The 20,811-nt window shown below is 41.6% G+C and overlaps 2 protein-coding genes across 3 annotated transcripts in view; one reads left to right on the forward strand and one right to left on the reverse strand.

Annotated features, from left to right (window-relative positions):
• atp2a2a (ATPase sarcoplasmic/endoplasmic reticulum Ca2+ transporting 2a) overlaps positions 1–10,989 on the forward strand; it is a 28,760-nt gene extending 17,771 nt beyond the window's left edge. Inside the window, exons 9-21 of one of the 2 annotated variants that reach the window (XR_010795304.1) lie at positions 1,496–1,584; positions 2,066–2,168; positions 2,310–2,441; positions 2,582–2,701; positions 2,905–3,123; positions 3,330–3,665; positions 4,379–4,599; positions 5,006–5,208; positions 5,771–5,856; positions 6,116–6,249; positions 6,650–6,767; positions 7,737–10,523; positions 10,828–10,989. Coding sequence is in view for 1 of the 2 variants with exons in the window: in XM_066643431.1 (XP_066499528.1) it covers positions 1,496–1,584; positions 2,066–2,168; positions 2,310–2,441; positions 2,582–2,701; positions 2,905–3,123; positions 3,330–3,665; positions 4,379–4,599; positions 5,006–5,208; positions 5,771–5,856; positions 6,116–6,249; positions 6,650–6,767; positions 7,737–7,991 (2,016 nt within the window). In the remaining variant the exon portion in view is untranslated. Of the gene's footprint in view, positions 1–1,495; positions 1,585–2,065; positions 2,169–2,309; positions 2,442–2,581; positions 2,702–2,904; positions 3,124–3,329; positions 3,666–4,378; positions 4,600–5,005; positions 5,209–5,770; positions 5,857–6,115; positions 6,250–6,649; positions 6,768–7,736 lie in introns of both variants that reach the window. The other variant, XM_066643431.1, reaches the window with a different exon arrangement.
• Positions 10,990–12,495: 1,506 nt separating this feature from the next.
• anapc7 (anaphase promoting complex subunit 7) lies at positions 12,496–20,110 on the reverse strand. Its single transcript, XM_066643948.1, has 11 exons — positions 19,872–20,110; positions 19,359–19,545; positions 18,730–18,849; positions 18,285–18,396; positions 17,727–17,880; positions 15,659–15,801; positions 15,364–15,481; positions 14,336–14,532; positions 13,899–14,123; positions 13,621–13,771; positions 12,496–13,470 (listed from the first exon to the last, which is right to left on the reverse strand). Exons 1-11 carry the CDS (start codon positions 19,970–19,972, stop codon positions 13,281–13,283), a joined length of 1,698 nt encoding a protein of 565 aa, XP_066500045.1. The 5' UTR covers positions 19,973–20,110; the 3' UTR covers positions 12,496–13,280.
• Between the last annotated feature and the right edge of the window lie 701 nt (positions 20,111–20,811).

The raw sequence follows: 20,811 nt of genomic DNA on the forward strand, positions 1-20,811 counted from the left end.
TTCCAGGTAGGCTCTGAACCCACCGTGACCCTGAATTGGATAAGCGGTTACAGATAATGAATGAATGAATTTAATTGTCTTGGATCACAAAAGTCATGCTAGCTGATCCAAAGAAGCTGTATTCAATCATTACAAGATATGACTACTAATGGATAATATATTTGAGTGTTAGCAGTATGTGAAGTGTCCCAGAGTTATAGCAGCTAAAGAATTTACGTATGTGGATCTTCCAACATCAGTACATAACCTCACTAATGTTTTCACAGCTGAATGGCATCAAATCCAAGAATCTAGAATCTAATGTTTGGTTATATACAGTCCAGTGTGAACCTTGGCTGTCTGATACTTGGATCAGGTTGTGTCTGATAGTCTCTTGCAGTTAAAGCTACGTGTCTGAAACTAGCTAGAGAACATCAGAAGTGTGTGATGTACAGAGCGTCTCAGTAGTGGTAAAGTGCATGGCTGTAGTGTGCAGAGGGAGGCATTTTATTATCCGACTCCGCTTTATTGATGTCTGCCCATTGTAGACAGGGGAAATAAGTGTTAAGGAGTGAGCAGTGTACTTCTCTCTTTGTTTTTACATTCTTCCTCCTCTCTCTCTCTCTCTCTCTCTCTCTCTCTCTCTCTCTCTCTCTCTCGTTCTCTTTCCTGTTACTGTGTTATCATTCTGAATGTTTACATGGCAGGTCTTCCTGTGGGAACCAACTGTTACCCACCCCATCTTTACAGTTACTGTCATTCCATACTCTAAATCTAAACAATGATCTAGCAATTATCACATTATTGTAATTGTACAAAATACTATTATAATGGCTCTGTTCTTGCATTTTCACATTTCTTTTTAAAAGATTCGTTTATTTCTATACATCTTAAACAGTTTATGCCACAGTTGAATTGTTTGCAAAAAACAGCTTAAAAAGATTTGCACGTAAGTACTAAACAAGACCATTTGTTTAGGATTAGGCTCAATGAATCAGGATAAAGGGTTTATAAAAAGTCTGTGTTGTCTCTTTGGTTTATTCATCATAGATTAAACACTCTCAGAATTAATGCTGCCATTCTCGTGACCATTGTGTTCTTGCGAGTTCAGTAAACTTCAGTACAGAGGGAGAAAGTGTCACTGTACAAGTCACAGCATTCTGTTTATTCAGTGTTAGTTAATTAACACATGCAAAGACTGCCCTACTTAAAAACACTCCAAAAACAAAGAGAAAGCAGAGAAAACAGAGAAAGCAGACAGCTGTTTCTGAAGGACTGGAGAAAGAACAAGCTGATGTTGATAAAAATAAAACATGAGTTAGGAAGAGAGAAAGAACACGCTAACATGATCCTGTTTATCTCTCAGCTGCAATAAAGTTCATAAGATTGCGATGTGCTGTTGTCATTAGTAATGTCATTCTCAAAGGGATCTGAGTAGAATTCACACATAGTGTATCCTTCTGTTGCATAATAGTAAAGCAAAGCTAAGCAAAGCTTTATTGTTTTCTTTCACTAGATGTTCATTTTGGACAAAGTGGAAGGTGACAGCTGCTCTCTCACTGAGTTCACCATCTCTGGATCCACATACGCACCTGAGGGTGAAGTGTGAGTGTCTTAATAATACTAGTAGAAATAGTAATGATAATGGGATAAATTATTAATGGCATATAACACAATGTCTTAGTAACACTTTGAACCATCTGTAGTAGTGCAGGCTGAAGCCCAGCTGCTCATGTTTTACATTGCTATAATAGAATGTGTAATTATAAGCATTTAGGTCTGATGGCTTGTAGTACCTTCACCATTTTCATCAGAATGTGTTGGATGGTTCTCATGGGAGATCTATGAAAAATCAATGAGCAGCAAACAAAAGCAGTAATATGAACATCAGGAGGAGATAAGAGGCTGTAATCAGAGTTTAACTGAGTGTAAATAAAATATATTGATAAATGCTATGTGAATATTCTAAAGGATTTTAGCTATTTATCATAATGTCTAGAAATCGTTTTTTGTTAGTTTTATGTGTTTTTGTGTGTGTGTGTGTAATGTATACAGTAAATTTGAACACTGTTGTGTCTTTCTGCAGGTACCTAGATAACCGAACAGTGAAGTGCTCTGGGTATGATGCTCTGGTGGAGTTGGCTACCATCTGTGCTCTCTGTAACGACTCCTCCCTGGACTACAATGAGGTGCCTCTACAATCATGCACACTAGCTGTATGCAGTCACAGACAACACATGGTGTTGGGAAGCATTTTAGCTCAGAACATGATCAAATAGATAAACAAAGACATATATTTGTGTAACGGATATATTTGTATATTTGTGTAGTCCAAAGGTGTGTATGAGAAGGTGGGAGAGGCCACAGAGACAGCCCTGACCTGTCTGGTGGAGAAGATGAATGTGTTTGACACAGAAGTCAGAAACCTTACCAGGATTGAGAGAGCCAACGCCTGCAACTCTGTAAATACCTTACTTTAGTGCCTAACCAAGCTATAAATGCCACCATATACAGATCAGACTGTATTTGTATAAAGGACTGTGACTTAAGCTTGTGACTCATTGTGTGTGTGTGTGTGTGTGTGTGTGTGTGTGCGCCTCAGGTTATCAAGCAGCTGATGAAGAAGGAGTTTACCTTGGAGTTCTCTCGGGACAGGAAGTCTATGTCTGTTTACTGCACCCCCAGCAAGGGCAAGTCCTCTTCTAGCAAGATGTTTGTCAAGGTGACTTGCTACATTTTACATATTGAAAATGAAAAAAGTGTTCTGTACAATTCACTGGACAACTGCAACATAAAGAGACGCAAGATATATGCACAGTATGTTTGTGTAGACAAATACATTATAATTTATGTCATTCTGATGATATGGTGGTGATATATGATATTGGTGAATAGGACACTGATGCTGGTCATGTGTGTTTGCAGGGAGCTCCAGAGGGTGTGATTGACAGGTGCACATATGTACGTGTTGGTAACACCCGGGTGCCCATGTCTCAGGGCATTAAGGATAAGATAATGTCAGTGATCAGGGAGTATGGCACTGGTCGGGACACTCTGCGCTGCCTGGCTCTGGCCACTCGAGACAACCCACTCAAGAAGGAGGAGATGGTTCTGAGCGACACAGCAAGCTTCCCTGAGTATGAGGTATAAAGCTCCTCTGGGCTTAGTGTTAGCTTACTGCCATTGTGCAGTGGCCCAGCAAGCATCTGATCATTTAAGCATTTAAATATACAGCAGAAGCCTGGTGTTAATCAAATGATGACTACCATGACTCAGAAATGTACTCTCCATGCCTTACCCGGGACCTCTGAACAGGACGCTAATAACAGCTGTTTTGATTTCCTGTACAGTCTGATCTGACGTTCGTGGGCTGTGTGGGCATGCTGGACCCTCCCAGGACAGAAGTGGCCGCCTCCATCAAACTGTGCCGCCAGGCTGGCATCCGGGTCATCATGATCACAGGAGACAACAAAGGCACAGCCGTGGCCATCTGCAGGCGAATTGGAATCTTCTCCGAGGACGACGACGTTAACCACATGGCCTTCACAGGTCGAGAGTTTGATGACCTCTCCCCCAGTGCCCAACTGGAAGCTGTCACGGCTGCCCGCTGCTTCGCCCGTGTTGAGCCCTCACACAAGTCCAAGATTGTGGAGTTTCTTCAGGGCTTTGATGAGATCACTGCCATGGTAACGGCCTCTAAGCCACCCACACAGAGATTGTGCACAAATGTAGAACATGGAGGTACACTATGTGGCCATAAATGTGTGGACTTCTCCTAATCAATCATTCTTTTTGAAGCTAAGGGTTTTGACAGGTGGTTTGTTACTGTAACAAATGCAGACAGATGATGGAACATTTCTGTGAAGATTTGATGGCGCTCAGCCAGAAGCGCATTAGTTTGGTTGAGTACTAATATTGGATGATTCCTTCCAGTTCTCCAGAACTCAGGTCCACTAGTGCATGGTCCAATACCATCTGGTGGACATTTGGTGTTGACATGTGAAACGTGATCTTAGGCTCATGTTGCTGCTCAAGAGTTTCCCTCGCTTTTCTAAGGATATTATATGAGGCCTTTGTGCACAATTGAACACCTCTGTCAGCGGTGTGTGCACATTCAATTTAGCTGAATTTACTCATTACAACAGTGTTTACTAACTATTGGACATGTTAAAAAGTAAAATCTATATATATGTATCTGTATAACAATTACAAATATTCAGAAATTCCAAACCAAATTAGAAATGACAGCTGATGGATTCCCAAAATTATATTTTAATAGCTAACTTTGATTCATTTCAAGTCTGAAACTCTTATCCTTCCAAACCCTTGCGATGCATGTTGAGTGGGTTCTTTGGACATTATCATTGAAATTTTGACCATTCTCTTTCTCCTTCGTCAGACGGGAGATGGGGTAAATGATGCCCCTGCCCTGAAGAAGGCAGAGATTGGCATCGCCATGGGCTCTGGCACTGCTGTGGCCAAGACAGCCTCGGAAATGGTTCTCGCTGATGACAACTTTGCATCCATTGTGGCCGCCGTTGAGGAAGGACGTGCCATATACAACAACATGAAACAGTTTATCCGCTACCTCATCTCCTCCAATGTGGGAGAGGTTGTCTGGTCAGTCTCCACCCATCAGTCTATCAGACTAGATTTAGTTCCATTCATGTCACATTACACTGCATTCATAAAGTTGCTGAAGAGACAGTGGCTTGTTAATTTGTTCTATTTTAATTTTATTCTCTAGTCCTTTTCATCTTCCAAAATGCCTAAGTTTAGTGACTTTAATGAAGAAAATATAGTGATTACCGATATATTTAATGTTAGATTTAACTGTATTTCAAGTCTGGAGTACATTTTATGTATTCAGTGTTTTGGAAATTACATTAAACAGGTGTAATTATTCTCTTATACTCTTTCTAAGGAAACCTGCAGTTAGGCACTGCTCTTTACGTTTTCAAAATACATGATGTCGTTTTTCACATTTTCACCTGCAGTCCTAATATTTTCTCTCTCCCTGCTCCAGCATCTTCCTGACAGCAGCACTTGGGTTCCCTGAGGCGCTGATCCCAGTTCAGCTGCTGTGGGTGAACCTGGTGACAGACGGCCTGCCCGCTACTGCTCTAGGCTTCAATCCCCCTGACCTGGACATTATGAACAAGCCCCCTCGCAATGCCAGGGAGCCCCTCATCTCTGGCTGGTTATTTTTCAGATACCTGGCCATTGGCTGTGAGTCACTATATACAAAGTCAATATATTACAATGCTGTTGGCTTGCGTAAAGCAGTTGTTTGGAAAAAGGCTTAGACAGTTTTCCTCTTTATCCCACTGTGGCCTTTTGTTTTTTTGTTTTTTTGCATTTGAGCTATGACGCTAAAGTAGCTGAAAAGCTATGGAAGCTTATGTACACAAATTGGTGTTGCACAGCTAAATCATCTTACATTTTTATATGATATATTTAATGACAGAGTTATAAGTTTTGATAGAAATGGCATAGATGTAGTGTAATGTCATGATGACAGGAAGGGGTTCTGTGGTCATCACTGTGCCGTCTTTCGTTTTACTTCCTTTTGACCAGTCAGAGAAAGCTGTCCTAGCTTAGGAGAACACTCCGATTTTGTGTCCATGCTCTGACACCGGTTTCCACTTATTAAACATAATCAGTTGATGAGCTGAGGAGAAGCCAGAGCATTAAACTGAAGTTTTATGAATCCCCCAGGAGTGGCATTGAGAGCCACTGATGTAAAGGATGTTAGGTGGTAATTGCAGTGTGTCTGGACTGTGTGTTGCAGGCTATGTGGGTGCTGCTACAGTGGGGGCAGCAGCCTGGTGGTTCACTTTGGCTGACGATGGACCTCAGGTCACACTCTACCAGCTGGTAAGTACACTTATGTGAGGCCTCAGCGATACTTCTGGGATTTAGAGTGGAAGAATTGCCTCATATTTCTTGCTAAAGCTAAATGTGAAGTTCAGCACATATCCTGGTTAAGTTTAGTGACATCTTAGCTTATGTCAACTTTTCGAGTGTGGATTTATTTTGTTTATTTAATTCCAACGGGTGCTTCCTTCTCTCTGTGTAATGTCTTCTTTCCCTCTTTCTCTCTCTCTGTCATTCTGTTTCTCTGTCATACACACAGAGCCACTTTCTGCAATGTGGCCCTGATAATCCTGAGTTTCAAGATTTGGAGTGTCATGTGTTTGAGTCCCCGTATCCTATGACCATGGCCCTCTCAGTACTTGTAACCATCGAGATGTGCAACGCTCTCAACAGGTCTGTCTCTAAGAATCACACATTCAGTTTGTGTCCTGTGATGGACTGGCATCTTGTTCAGGGTGTGTTTCTGCCTTGTGTTTTGGACCCTGAACAGAATGTAGCATCTACAGAAGTAGAATTAATGAGTTAATACTTCAGTTTACACTAAGGATGCTAATTTGATGCTAATTTGGCAACTTTTTTGACCAATGTCCAATTGTCATTTATTGCAAGTTTTTGTTCTCTATCAAGAGATTAAAGGCAGAGATGTGACTTTTCAAAATATTAGTCAGAAAACAACAAAATACTAGCTAAAAAACAATTTGTATCCACTCCCATACCTCGCACTTCTCTCTGTTATTGTGGTTAAATTTCTCATAATGTTCCCTCCACCCTCTCTCTTTCTGTCTGTGCTTAGTCTATCTGAGAACCAGTCTCTGCTGAGGATGCCCCCGTGGGAGAATGTGTGGCTGCTGGGAGCCATTTGCCTCTCCATGTCCCTGCACTTCCTCATCCTCTATGTGGAGCCACTTCCGGTAAGATTTTTAGACTTTTGTTGGCAGTGTGGAATTGAGCTGGATCCAAGAATAGATTTTCAATTTGACACCATCTTATATTAAAAGGCTTATTGAAATGTAAAGACATTGAAAACAGTTTACAGGAAACTGTTGAATGTTTGGTTGTGTGTTTGGAACAGTTTTCCCAGCCTGATTCTCTACTTCGTGTTTCCCCTTCACTCCGCTAAGGTTTACATTCGCTGAGAATAGGATTTTCCCCTGAGATCATTCCATTTTATACAATAAACCAATATTTGGTAACAATCATTTTTGAAGATATTTGCCCTGGTCTTCACACTTCTCCTCACTACACACGACTTCTCACAACATCTTTCACTAAGACTCCAATTTTAATCTGAGATGATCTTGTAGGGCGGTGCGGTGGTGCAGCAGGTAGGTGTCGCAGTCACACAGCTCCAGGGACCTGGAGGTTGTGGGTTCGATTCCCGCTCCGGGTGACTGTCTGTGAGGAGTTGGTGTGTTCTCCCTGTGTCTGCGTGGGTTTCCTCCGGGTACTCCGGTTTCCTCCCACAGTCCAAAAACACACATTGGTGGATTGGCGACTCAAAAGTGTCCGTAGGTGTGAGTGAATGTGTGTGTGTGTTGCCCTGTGAAGGACTGGCACCCCCTTCCCACCCAGTGTTTCCAGGTAGGCTCTGGACCCACTGCGAACCTGAACCTATAAGCGGTTATAGATAATGAACGAATGATGAATTATCTTGTTTTACAAGAGTTATGGAACATTAGTGACTTTGAAACATTTAATAATGAATTTAAAATCAGGAAAAACTCAGTCCTCTTTTAGTGCATCTTTTAAAAACACTGAATTTCATATCTCATGTTTCAGGGGGTTCTTCATTCCTCCCTCCACTGTGCTCAATGATATTAGCATTTGTCCCTTTCGTCTGCAGCCTAACTCTCTTTCCTTCTCTCCTTCCCTGTGCTCAGGTCATCTTCCAGATCACTCCTCTGAGCGTGTCTCAGTGGCTGATGGTCCTGAAGATCTCCGTGCCTGTCATCCTGTTAGACGAGCTTCTCAAGTTCACCGCGCGAAACTACCTAGAGCCGGGTAAAGAGCTAGAGCCGGAGTCTTTGACCGCACGTGCCATGGGCATCTCCTGGCTTTTTGTAGCTCTCTCTATCCCCTTTGTGGTGTGGCTGTACAGCACAGACACTAACATGAGCCCTCTGTGGTCCTCCTGACTGACCTGAGACCTGAAGTGATGCTAACACACAAGAAAAAACACCATTAACCAGGAAACACATTAACAACGTCAGAGTTTGCACAAACATCCACAAACTGTATGTGTGTGTTTTTATATATGATTATAATTCAGAGTGATTTACTTCCATAATTCGTGTTTTAGTTATTCAAACTTCACACATTTGTTTTGTTTTTCTTGTCTTATAAAGCCTATAATGTCCTTACCTGTCTTTTTAGTACTTTATATAATACAAAGTGAAAGTTTGTAGAAAGATGAGACAATAGCGATGAAGTGTTTAGGAAAAGGGAACATTTTGGTGTTTTGCGCCCTTCAGCCTCTACAGCACAGGGCAGAATGACTATGAAGCCACATTATATATATCTTCCTTTCCCTCCAGATATTAGAGTTTTGTTTATTGCCTTTGAACCACAAATTTATAACGTTAAGGGTTTTTTTTTTAACTAAATCAATTTAGTGGCCTGTGTTTTGCAGGATTCAGCTACCTCAGTTTCAGTGGTGTCCAATTAACTTTAATTTTGATTTCTGTGGAAGACCAGCCTAGCTTTAACTTTATGTGGAGAAAATACAACTGCCCTGTTAACATTGTGCTTCGATAGTTACTGTACTGAGCAGAAGTCAGGCATCAACCATCATCGTTTATTTCCAGTCAGAATAGTCATTAAGGAGATGTTAATAGGTCTCCATTTGATTAAAACTGGAGGTTAACCAATGATTTGAAACAGTAGACCTGAATGTTTTAGATTACTTTGATTAAAAAAAGCAGAAAATGCAACCGACCATAAAATCTCAACCTTGGAGATAAACGTATCCAACGCTATCTTTGAGAAATTTAAGATGAAGGTTATTCCCCAACACAGTGTAGAATAGATATGAACATTTTTAATTTAACTGATTGCATTGCCAACAGTTCTTCAGAGATTGTTTACTTCTGAGCGGTTTCGTTTACTTTGGACCTGTGCGAGAGTGTGGACAGAGGCAGTGTTAGCTTTAGGTGAGCAGTGGTGTGTGTGTGTGTTTTCATGTGTTTACTACAGCAGTGAGTGTAAATCATAGCATCCACATGAATAAATTCAGCACAGTAGTCCATGCTATAACAGAGTTTAAGAGGAGATTTGTGGGATTGTGCATCCTGCCATTAAAAAGAGGCCTGCTGGGTATCGGCCTGTGTAAATGTGTATATAGCACATGTTTGTGTTCTAACAGATCCTCCCTATTTTTTTAATAGTGACTTTTACTTGATGAAAAATGTCTTAATTCAGGTTTCCCTCGGAGAGCATGCTTCACTCAAGACATGTCTTAAAAATAATCATTGCCTTTCCCTCCTGTTGCTCGTCTCTGAGAGTGAGTACTGACTGTAACCTTCTGCTGTAACATCCTCACCTCATGACTACTACCGGACATTAATATTTCTGTCCATTTGTTGCCTTAAATTATTATTATTATTATTTTCCCCTGAGTTCCCCAAACTTAAAAGCTTGTGAGCCAGCAGACTGCAGTTTCATTTCTCTAAACCCTGCATTAAAGAGGGTCAGACTGCTAAAAATAGTCATTATATTACATTAGTGTATAATTGAAATAGTATTTTATTTGGCCAAAAGCACATACTTTTCCTGTCTCTCATTATAGCTCTATAATATGTGCAGCTTGTGTTAGTGATTTTTGTACTCGAAAGGCATTTTAACATCACAAACCGGGCCAGCAATTATGACATCACATCAACGTCTTGTTTTGATTGGATTGTATTTTCGATGTTACAACAAAACAACAAACAACAACAAAAAAAATCCTTGTGACATCACAAAACTGATTCAGACCATCTCATTAGTGTTTTATTTCCACTGGCCTGGACTCAGTGGGTAGATTTTGAAATAAAACTAGTGTTGACAATTGGAAATGCAGTAACAATCTGTGGCATAATGAGTGGTTTATAACATTTTTAAAAGTGAATGTTTGCTTTCACAGATTTCATTCTGAATTAAACAAGAGTTTAATCGTTGATTTCATTAATTAATAAATCAGCTGGAATAATTTGATTCCTTTGGCTTGAGCTGTATAATCAGTGAAACACTGACCTGTGCAGTGCTGTGGCTTCTCAGCTTTGTAGTTTGAGTTCTCTGGGTCTCAGACATTTTAAAAGTGCTTTATAGCCTTGTGTGTAGGAGTGCTGGTGTATAGAATGTATAGGAAGTGAGGATGTATTTAAATAAGACTAATTTTTTTATTTATTCTCATTCTTTCAACTTTATTTTCATGACAAATCTGCTTTCTGCTCAGTTCCTTGTTACACACAGCTTTATCTTTGTTTTTACATCTCTCTCTCTCTCTCTTTCTCTCTCTCTCAGCGAGGGAAGTGTGATCTGGCTGGCTCTCACTTATTCTTGCAGAAGATGTAAAGATTTCAGTAGTCATAGAGCGTGTGTTTTGAGCACTACCACATCATTCAAGACCTGCATGCCAACTGCTCAAAAGAAAAAGTTGTATAATTAGTTTAGAAGAAATACTCAAAAGGGTTTGTTCATTTTAAATGAATGTTAAATACTTGGATGTTTTGGAAACTAAATTGGTTCAAATGTAACATTTTCAGAAGGGAATTCATTCATGGTGCATGCCCCTTTAGATACATATTTTTTTTCTGGTTAAAAACTATAAGCTTTTGTATAGCACAGCAGCAGTTAATTTATATAGAAGTCCAGACGGAATTCGTGACAGGAAATTGTTTCTTGTTTTTTTTTCTTTTTTCTTTTTCCAAATGATTTTATTTTGTGAGATGTGTAAATCAGCCTAATGATTTCTTGAATTCTTGCTTTGCACAGTGATGTGCAACCTGTTTTAGAGCAGATGAGTTTCAGCATGGAGGAGTGTGACAAACAGCCGGTTATTCTTACATTTCCTACGATGACCGATTGCAAGACACTGCCCCATCAGTGTTGATGTTTGTAATTATCACGATGACTTATGGTCAATAAAAAGACAAATGAACGCATTGCTGGGTTTTTGTATTATGTCAAACACTGATGTGTAGGCTTTGAACATAGTGTCGGTGGGCAGTATATTTATGATAATTATCATTATCCTATGTTTCTGTTGACTTTCAGAAAAACTAAAAGCCATCATTTATATTCAAAGTGCCTTGAGGCATCATTATAAATTTAAGCCACGTCACCCATCTCTAAAACGTTATTAAATGTATAAACAGATGGTGCTTACGACTGACATTTAAACAACTTCATTTCTGAGTTTCTGTATTGCACCTGTTTCTAAAAATAGTTTCAGTCGGTTCTTGCGTTATAACATGAATAATTGTTCATTCATTCATTCATTATCTGTAACCCTTATCCAGTTCAGGGTCGCGGTGGGTCCAGAGCCTACCTGGAATCATTGGGTGCAAGCCGGAAACACACCCAGGAGGGGGCGCCAGTCCTTCACAGGGCAACACACACTCACGCATTCACTCACACCTACGGACACTTTTTTTGAGTCGCCAATTCACCTACCAACGTTTGTTTTTGGACTGTGGGAGGAAACTGGAGCACCCGGAGGAAACCCACGCAAACACAGGGAGAACACACCACACTCCTCACAGACAGTCACCCAGAGAAAACCCACACAGACACAAGGAACACACCACACTCCTCACAGACAGTCACCCGGAGGAAACCCACGCAGACACAGGGAGAACACACCACACTCCTCACAGACAGTCACCTAGAGGAAACCCACGCAGACACCGGGAGAACACACCACACTCCTCACAGACAGTCACCTGGAGGAAACCCACACAGACACCGGGAGAACACACCACACTCCTCACAGACAGTCACCCAGAGGAAACCCACGCAGACACAGGGAGAACACACCACACTCCTCACAGTCACCCGGAGCAGGAATCGAACCCACAACCTCCAGGCCCCTGGAGCTGTGTGACTGCGACACCACCGTGCCGCCCAAGCCAAATATTGAGAAAATTAAAACAGACCAAAAATACAACATGGAACACTTTTTTCACATTTCTTGCCACGTTCTTTAACAATGTTTGGGCTAAAAATTCCAATTCCACAGGCATCACATCAACTATTTTGTAACCTGAATTTCAATAATTTGTTCTTGAACGGGATCAGAATGGGTAGTATGTAACAAGGACAGGTTACTTAAGCATTTGAATTGTTAAAAATATTCAAACACATTTTAAAATAAACATTTCTATGGTCTGTGTACTCACCACCCACTGTGTGTGAAAGTGTGTACCTGTGACCTCATTTACACTGTCATGTGACTGCATCCAGGACGTTCAATAAATGTCACCTAGGGACATCATGATTTAAAGTGAACAATAAAAACTTTCCAGACCTTATAAAGGGTTTGGGACACGTGTCATGGGTTCTCATGGGTTAAAAAAGTCTAGAGAAAGGGCAGAGAGTTTGCACAATCTGGGTTCTTTAAATAATAAATAAAAATTCAGACAGTTCTTAAAGCATGTGCCATGATTTTTATTTAACATTCAAAAATAGTATTAATCACTGTTCACAATGTTACTATACACTTTTTAACCATTAAAAATAAGCAACGCCACAAAAAGCACTTCAGGCCGTGTGAAATGGAAATTGGTTAACTGTCATGGAGAAAGGTTTTCTCCCATTAGACAACGTTTTTGAGCGTCTGACCTCAAGAAATATGTGCTTCTGAGGCAAAGCCAAAATTATCACATGTAGGACAGGTTAGGTACAGGACGTTTAGTTAAAAAAAACACAGAGCCTCAAATACAAGAGAGCTTTTGTTATCAAGAAAAATAGCCAAATAAAAGTGACTGGCCATTCAAACTTGAGCAAAAGCATTGGGTCCTGCACTTAACATTTGTGTAGTGCACCAGCAGAGGGCAGCACTGCACATATGAAAGCACACCTTATGTAGAGGTAGAAGTGACAGAAGTGATGGCTCCATGAATCCTCTACAGATTCTAGAGTGGTTTCCATCGTAAAGACTGCTCCACCACCTATAAAAGTAACTTCACTGAGGCATGGCTGTCAGTCTTTAAAGTGAAGCTAATGTATTTTCTCTGTCATCTCAAAAAACTCCCAGCCAGCAGGAGGTGCTATACCAGTGTCTGTAGGCAGGACTCCTACACTCAAGACTCCTCACAAGTAACAGTGCTGATCAGGGTTAGGGTTAAGCTTGTTATATTCTGCTGAGTGATGATACAAGTCGGCAGAAAGGAGCCCCTCGATCAACCCCGGTGCTCTGAAGTGTCCAGCACTCTCTGTGGACTGGCTCACTGCATGCCAAACCATTGCTCTTGATCAGCCCACTGTGCTGCCTCACTGTCGCTGCCCTCTAGGTCACCCTCCTCTCCACTGCCCTCCATATCATCCCCGTCCAGCTCGACTGTGGCGTCCGTGGGACTCTCTTCTTTTTCCATCTTCTGCATGCCCTCCAGAGATTTCTGGTCATTAGGATCCAGACTGGGAGACAAGGCAACAAGACAGTTACATAAAGTGCAGTGAATACCATTCTAAAGCAGTTTACAAGTGAACAAATATCAATAAATATTCAGTGCTGTGGGTTCTGAAGGTTAACGCTGCTCCGAGTTATAAAATGAAAAGTAAATGTACCTCAGTGCTATGCTGTACTGGTCCATGGCCTCCTGATAGTCATTAACAGCTACTAGAAAATCTCCCAGCATTCTGTGAAGCATGCAGTCACTTTGATTGGCCAGTGTATTTCTCAGAAGGGCTATACCCTCCTCATATTTTTGTTCTCGACCTGAACAGGACAAATATATACATTTTGTTAAAATGATTACTTTTTCATAAGACATAGTAATACCGTTCTATTTATACACACACACACACACACTCACACACTCCAATTCTGAGAAGTAGTTACATACTGAGGAGCTCTGCTTTCTTCACCACAGCTTTTATGTAATCTGGCCGCTGGGCGAGGGCTTTGTCCAACAGGGTTTTAGCCTTTTCTTGTGTCATTGGATCCTCCAGACACACTGTGGCCAGGATGGTCAGAGTTTGGGCATTAGCACCAAGAGTCTTATAAATGTTGTTGGCCATTCCCATTGCTTCACGGATGCCGTTAGATGCCAGGTAACAGTCAATCAAGCCTTTAATGGGAAACAGAGTGAAGAAAGGGGAATAATAAAAATTACAAATAAAAGTGAACACTCCGATGTCAAAGTACTTTCAGTTTTTCCTTTGTATTTTTCCTAATACATGAAGATGGAAGACGTGCGCCAGGGTTTGAGCAATGTATTGATTATCAGCAAATCAACAACGTTTGACTAGTGGTGTCCAAATTGTGTGTATTCTCCTTTACCTTCATAACAGTCCAGTCTACAGGGGGCTAGTCTCATGGCCTCTCTGAAGTGAATGATGGCTTCCTGTACTCGACCCATGTTGCGTAGTGCTGCCCCCTTCAGGAGAAGAGCTTGTACACTGTTGCTGTTCAGCTGAATGGCCTTGGCTCCTAAATAAAGGGCACGAGAGTAGCGCTTACTGTAGAAACTGTGGCACCTGAAAGACAAAACAAGAAAGGGGACATAATAAACAAAAATAATAAAAAAAATACTCTGGCATTGGCTGACTGACCACGTGTCTGGTTTAGTTCAAGGCAAATTTTTCTCTTCTTTTTTAAGGAGTGGAGCTCCATGTTCTACACACGTTCCTTCACTTATACATCCAGACCGACTCTGGAAAATATGGTGATGAGTAAACTCTGCCAATAGAAACCAAGAATCTTAGGTCAAAAACCATAACAGAATCCATACCGAGGTGGAGGTGGGCAACATTAAGTTCTGACAACGATGATAAAACGCGTCAAGTACAACGAGTGACTCCATGACTCAATTTCAAGTAGCAGCAATGTATATGTTTGCCTCAGAGCCCATATCTAACAGGAGTGTATTTAAAAAACATATCATCAGTGTTGAGTGCAAAACAAGTGTCTACGAAGGAAAAATCCACCAAAAACGTAATTTTCAATGGAAGTCAATAATCAAATACAGGGGCTCCTCGACTTACAACGTTGATCCGTTCCTACGTCGCGTCATAAACCGATTTTCGGTGTAGGTCGGAACATACGTACATACTGTACGTAAGTAACATACTGTAAGCACTTATCCTATCCTAACACCTATCCTCCTCGGTCCCGAGCCCGTGACCGTGTATTCTTCCCCCGCGCACACCAAACACGAAGTTCACGTTACGTTTATGGCGCAGGCGAAACAAGGCTTTATACAGTAAATGGGAGATGTGTCGTAACTACAAAACATCGTAACTCGGGACTGACGTAACCCGAGGACCTCCTGTATACTTTTTTTTCCTGTCAGCAGATCTTCAACTTACCCAGATATCACCCAGGGTTCAGCGTGCTGATCAGAGATGTTGAACAGTCGACCTCCAAGAACCTCCACGTCCTCTAGATGTCCTTCACGAGCCATAAGGTAACCATACACATCCATGCCTAATAAAGTCCAATAAATAATATATAAACTTCAGCATTAAGTTGTCATAGAAAACTACAGCACTTCAGAGTAAGGCTTTATTCAAATCTAAAAACCAAGAGTCCCAGAATGTCCTGTATTACGTGTTCATGTGATATCAACAAACACCACCAAGAAAATCCGATAAAACCATTTACCTTTAATGAGATAGGGATCGAGCATCTGTGCCTGCTCAAACTTCAGGATGGCGTTCTTCGTATCCCCAGCTCTGAAGTAAACATCTGCCAAGCTCACCAACAGGTCTACATTATCTCTGAGAAGTGACTTCTTCTCTAGGGAGCTTTAAAAAAAACAACAACAACAATGTTGCACAAGTAAACAAACACTGACTTTATACTGCCTCCGTGTAACAGCAGATCAAACAAGAGATTACATCAGGCAATCCGCATCTGATCCTGTTTGTCTAAAGTACTCCAGCACTTAAAGATCAGGGGACAGTGAACAAATAAAATGAGAAGTGTAAACAAACAGAAAGGTCAGAAATGTTAAGAACCCTCTCGTTTTAATCCTTAAACTCAGATCTGTTTTGGACATTTGTGCACATCCTGTGCCACCTGTGACTTGGCGTTTACACAATCATCCAGAAATATAAACTACTTGTCTTTTTAATCATGTTTGCAATTTCAGATCTAATCTGAAATCATCGTGGTCCTGTAAAGGACAAACATGTGATGCATGATATCGGCAGCCAATATATTATTTGCGAATACGTGAATTTTTTAAAGTTATTGTTTTCGGTCCGATGTTGGATTTTTAGCCGATATTACAACCGATAATTTTGTGCCTTATTTGGCGCTTGCAGAAATGCACTGACGCCTGTAAATACAACCATCTCTGCTGTGTGTACGCTTTTCACAGTTTCTGGGAATTAACTTCTCAGTGGTGAAAAGTAATTTAAAATCTCTGTCTGTCTCTGTCTCTCTCTGTCTGTCTGTCTCTGTCTCTCTCTGTCTGTCTGTCTGTCTGTCTTTCTCTCTCTCTGTCTGTCTGTCTCTGTCTCTCTCTGTCTGTCTGTCTCTGTCTCTCTCTCTGTCTGTCTGTCTGTCTGTCTGTCTTTCTCTCTCTCTGTCTGTCTGTCTCTGTCTCTCTCTCTGTCTGTCTGTCTGTCTGTCTCTCTGTCTGTCTGTCTCTGTCTCTGTCTGTCTGTCTGTCTTTGTCTCTCTCTGTCTGTCTCTCTCTCTGTCTGTCTGTCTCTGTCTCTCTCTCTGTCTGTCTGTCTTTGTCTCTCTCTGTCTGTCTCTCTCTGTCTGTCTGTCTCTCTCTCTGTCTGTCTGTCTCTGTCTCTCTCTCTGTCTGTCTGTCTCTCTCTGTCTATCTGTCTCTCCGTCTCTCTCTCTGTCTGTCTGTCTCTGTCTCTCTCTGTCTGTCTGTCTGTCTTTGTCTCTCTCTGTCTGTCTGTCTTTGTCTCTCTCTGTCTGTCTGTCTGTCTTTGTCTCTCTTTGTCTGTCTGTCTCTGTCTCTCTGTCTGTCTGTCTGTCTCTCTGTCTCTCTCTGTCTGTCTCTCTGTCTCTCTCTGTCTGTCTGTCTCTCTCTCTCTCTCTCTGTCTGTCTGTGTCTGTCTCTCTCTGTCTGTATGTCTCTCTATGTCTGTATGTCTCTATGTCTGTATGTCTCTCTCTCTCTCTCTGTCTCTCTCTCTGTCTGTCTGTCTCTCCCTGTCTCTCTCTGTCTCCCTCTGTATGTCTGTCTCTCTCTGTCTGTCTGTCTGTCTCAAACCTGGTGCTGCATTAATTAGTGCCCTTCCAGAAACCATTAATGTGGAAGCAGCAGAAAATCTTTGATTTAAAAAAAACAAACAAACAAAAAAACCTACAACTAGTAAATTATTTGTAGAGAAATGTACAAATACTGAGTAAAAGCCTTGTCCTATGAAACCTATAATAAAAAGAATTTGTTTTGCATTTTAAAAAGTTAAATTTATTGATTATTATTACTCCAAGGTGCTCAATAGCGGTTATCGTATCGACGCAAAAAATTCAAAATCTTTGCATCGCTACAAATAAGAGTGTGGACTAACCTCTCTGTGACGGTGCACAAGAGAAGCATATTAACAACGTTTATATATTCATCGGCTAAAAAGATTTGATACGGTTAACCTTGAAAAATGTTTCAATGTCTGAAAGGTAGTATACACACAATAAACGGACCTATGCACCATCGCGATTGTGTAAAATCATAAACAAATGCATAAAATCAAAATCTCACCAGATTGTATTGATGGCTCTGTGGTTGTCTCCTCCATGGATGAAAGCGTAGGCTTTGATCCACACAGAGAGCCAGTCCAGATTGGGGATACTCTGAATCACATCCATAGTCATAGAGGCCACCTCGGCTCCCTTCACAGACAGAGACAGCAGTCCTGCAAACATCACATACAGCTCATCTTACTGACGTTAACACACACTCAGCTGCAGTAGCTTGAGGCTGATGACCTGGTGCGTAAGAATTAATAGAGCTTGATGTGTGCGCCCCAACATGAGGAGACTGGGTTTTAGAAGTGATCTGACACTCAACCAAAAGTTACATAGCGCAGTTTCTGCAGGGCTGAGTCTGGATTAGCAATGACAGAGGCTCTGTTCTGCTCGTTACAGATGGAGCAGGTGGAGCATCAGAACAATTTTGAAACAAAAGGTAAAAATGCCACCTAACGTTGCTGTTAGTAGTATTCCTCTGAACTTTTCCAAACCTGGACTTAGTGCACTCACTAATAATGTTATAGATATTTCATATTTATGTAAAGATTTAAACCTTACTGTGACCCACCAATGATGGCATCAAGGGCTAGAGGACACTGTCGCAGAACCTCTTTGTAACTGGTGACTGCTGACCGCTCCTGACCAGCCTTCCGGTAAAGATTCGCCAGCATCATGTTGATCTGATCACAGCAAATGTACAAGTAGATGTTAGTCTTAGAGACAAAAATAAACTGGATGTTTTTAAGATAACCATGAATACCCCCCCCCCCCACCCAACACCCAAGTACTCCTCACTGTAGAACCAGAAATCCACTGGGTGGAGTCAGATCACATCCAGCTCCGTCTTTATGGTAGGTTAGGGTTAGGTTAAGGGTTAGTGTGGGGAAGGGCCAGTTTTAGTCTAATCCAATGAAAACACAATGAGGGAGGGGCTGGATCACATGGATTTTTGATTCTGTAGCACCGGCCTTCTTCAGTATCATTATGCTGATGCTGAGAAAGAAAAAAAACACCTTGGGGGTCCTCTGTCTTGAAGGAATCCCATCCAACACAGAAATGGCATCTTTGTCCAGCTTCAGAATAGTATAACACTCTGCAATCTTGTACTTCACCTCAATCTCTGAAGGCAAGTTCTGTGAAAAATATCAAAAGTTATTTATAGATCAGACCAGACAGAGATATAAAATGTTGTCATTGCTCAATACAAGGCAACAAAATGCACTTCTTATAAATAATTAAGATCTAAAACAGCAGCGCTTACTTATTTTAAAATGGTATATTCATAGGGTGACCAGACGTCCTCTTTTACCCGGACATATCCTCAAATTCCTCAAATGTCCGGGCGGAATTTCACAAACGTCCGGGATTTTGTTTTTCTAGAGCTTACATAGAATTTCGAGAAGTTTCGTTCACAAACTAGTCCCGCCCTCCCCTACTCCGATTGGTTCGCTTGAGTGAGAAGGGGGCGTAGTGAAGTAGCATAAAATCTTCTGATTGGACGGTCTGACTGTAGAGCTACCGTTATTGGTCGATAACCTTCTCTGTAAACATTTAATTGGTCAGTCTGCACGTCAGTTGTCGTGTCCTCCTTTTCACCATCTCAGATCTGGTCACCCTATATATTCATGACTGTCCGTCTCACCTGAGTCTGTACTGAGGACGAGCCGCCGGTGGTGGACGGCCGCACTTTAGAGGCTTTGCTCAGCACTTTTTTCTGCTGCAGAGCCATGTTGTACTTGCAGGCTGCATTTCTGTACTCTTTATCATGGAAGATGGCATCAGCATGATACACCAGGAGCTGGTATTTCTGAGCTGGAGAAAAGAGCTCCCTGTAAAAGCATCAGATTTATGTTCAAATATATATTTTTCCAATACAATTTTGTTCTGCAAGCAATATTTCATGGGCATTGCTAATCAGTCAGGGATTTAGTGAACTCTGAATATAAATGTGTGCTGGACATCTCAACTGAATAATGGCAACTGTAGCGTTAGCGTTTGTGTAAAGTGTGAATAACGTTAATAACTGAACACAGCTGAAGTTTAGACCCTGGGGTCGGTAAAGCTATCAGTATTCGTGTGTAAAGTGTAGACACAGGTGAGTTATAGACTTTGTGGTGTTAAAGCTGTGAGTTTTGGTGTCGAGGTGGAGACTCACGGGTTGTTGGTGCTCATAGTGAGGAGCATGCTGCTGAGGACGCGGACGTTAGAGTGGAGCCCCGCGGCCGCCATGTCCCGCACGTAATCAACAACGCTCATTTTAACCGGTTAACGTAAGGATCGCCGCCGCAGAGACTACGAAATCGCCGTTAATCCGGGACAAACTCCAGCAGCACGAAGCCAAATCCGAAAATAAATGGTGATATTTTTTTTTTCAAAATGGCAGGGTAAGGTTTCCCGTTTCAAAATAAAAGTCATTAAACATCACGCCCACCCAAGACTCGTATAATTCATTCATTTATTCATTCATATTCTTTAAATTATTCATCCTCGTCAGGGTCCGGTGCGCTTTCCGTTGCAAAGTATTACACACTCACACCTTCGGACACTTTCACAGAGCCGGTCCAGACCCATGTAGCAAGGTGGATATGACCCTCGTGGAATGATTCACGGCCCTGAAGTGGGTTCAGATGAAGTTGCTGGTGAGCTGAGGTATCTGGCGGTTGACAGTGCTGATTTATTATTAAATACAGATTCATTTATTCTAACCGCTTATCCAGCTCAGGGTCGGAATCACTGGGTGCAAGGCAGGAACACACCCTGGAGGGGGCGCCAGTCCTTCACCGGGCAACGTTCCCTCACACCTATGAACACATTTGAGTCGCCAATCCAACCAACGTGTGTTTTTGAACTGTGGGAGGAAACCAACGCAGACACTGGGAGAACACACCACACTCCTCACAGACAGTCACCCGGAGTGGGACTTGAACCCAAAACCCCAGGCTCTACTCCTCTATAGGTAGATAAATTTAGAACATCTGGCATATTTCAGGCAGAACACATCAAACTCTCTTCTCTCTGTGTTTTGAAGTGAGGAAAGAGACTGAATTGAATTTATATAAATATAAAAACTCTGTATACTACATTTTTATTCTGCA

The sequence above is a fragment of the Hoplias malabaricus genome, chromosome 14 (assembly GCF_029633855.1).
Source record: "Hoplias malabaricus isolate fHopMal1 chromosome 14, fHopMal1.hap1, whole genome shotgun sequence".
In the NCBI taxonomy this organism is placed as follows: domain Eukaryota; kingdom Metazoa; phylum Chordata; class Actinopteri; order Characiformes; family Erythrinidae; genus Hoplias; species Hoplias malabaricus.

Coding starts and splice junctions, on each gene's coding strand:
- anapc7 (XM_066643948.1), bottom strand. CDS start 19,972: ATGAGCGTTGTTGATTACGTGCGGGACATGGCGGCCGCGGGGCTCCAC. Junction 15,802..17,726: donor AGAGCCATCAATACAATCTG/GTGAGATTTTGA, acceptor TTTTTTTTAAAG/CTCCCTAGAGAAGAAGTCAC. Junction 14,124..14,335: donor TAGACTGGACTGTTATGAAG/GTAAAGGAGAAT, acceptor TTCCCATTAAAG/GCTTGATTGACTGTTACCTG.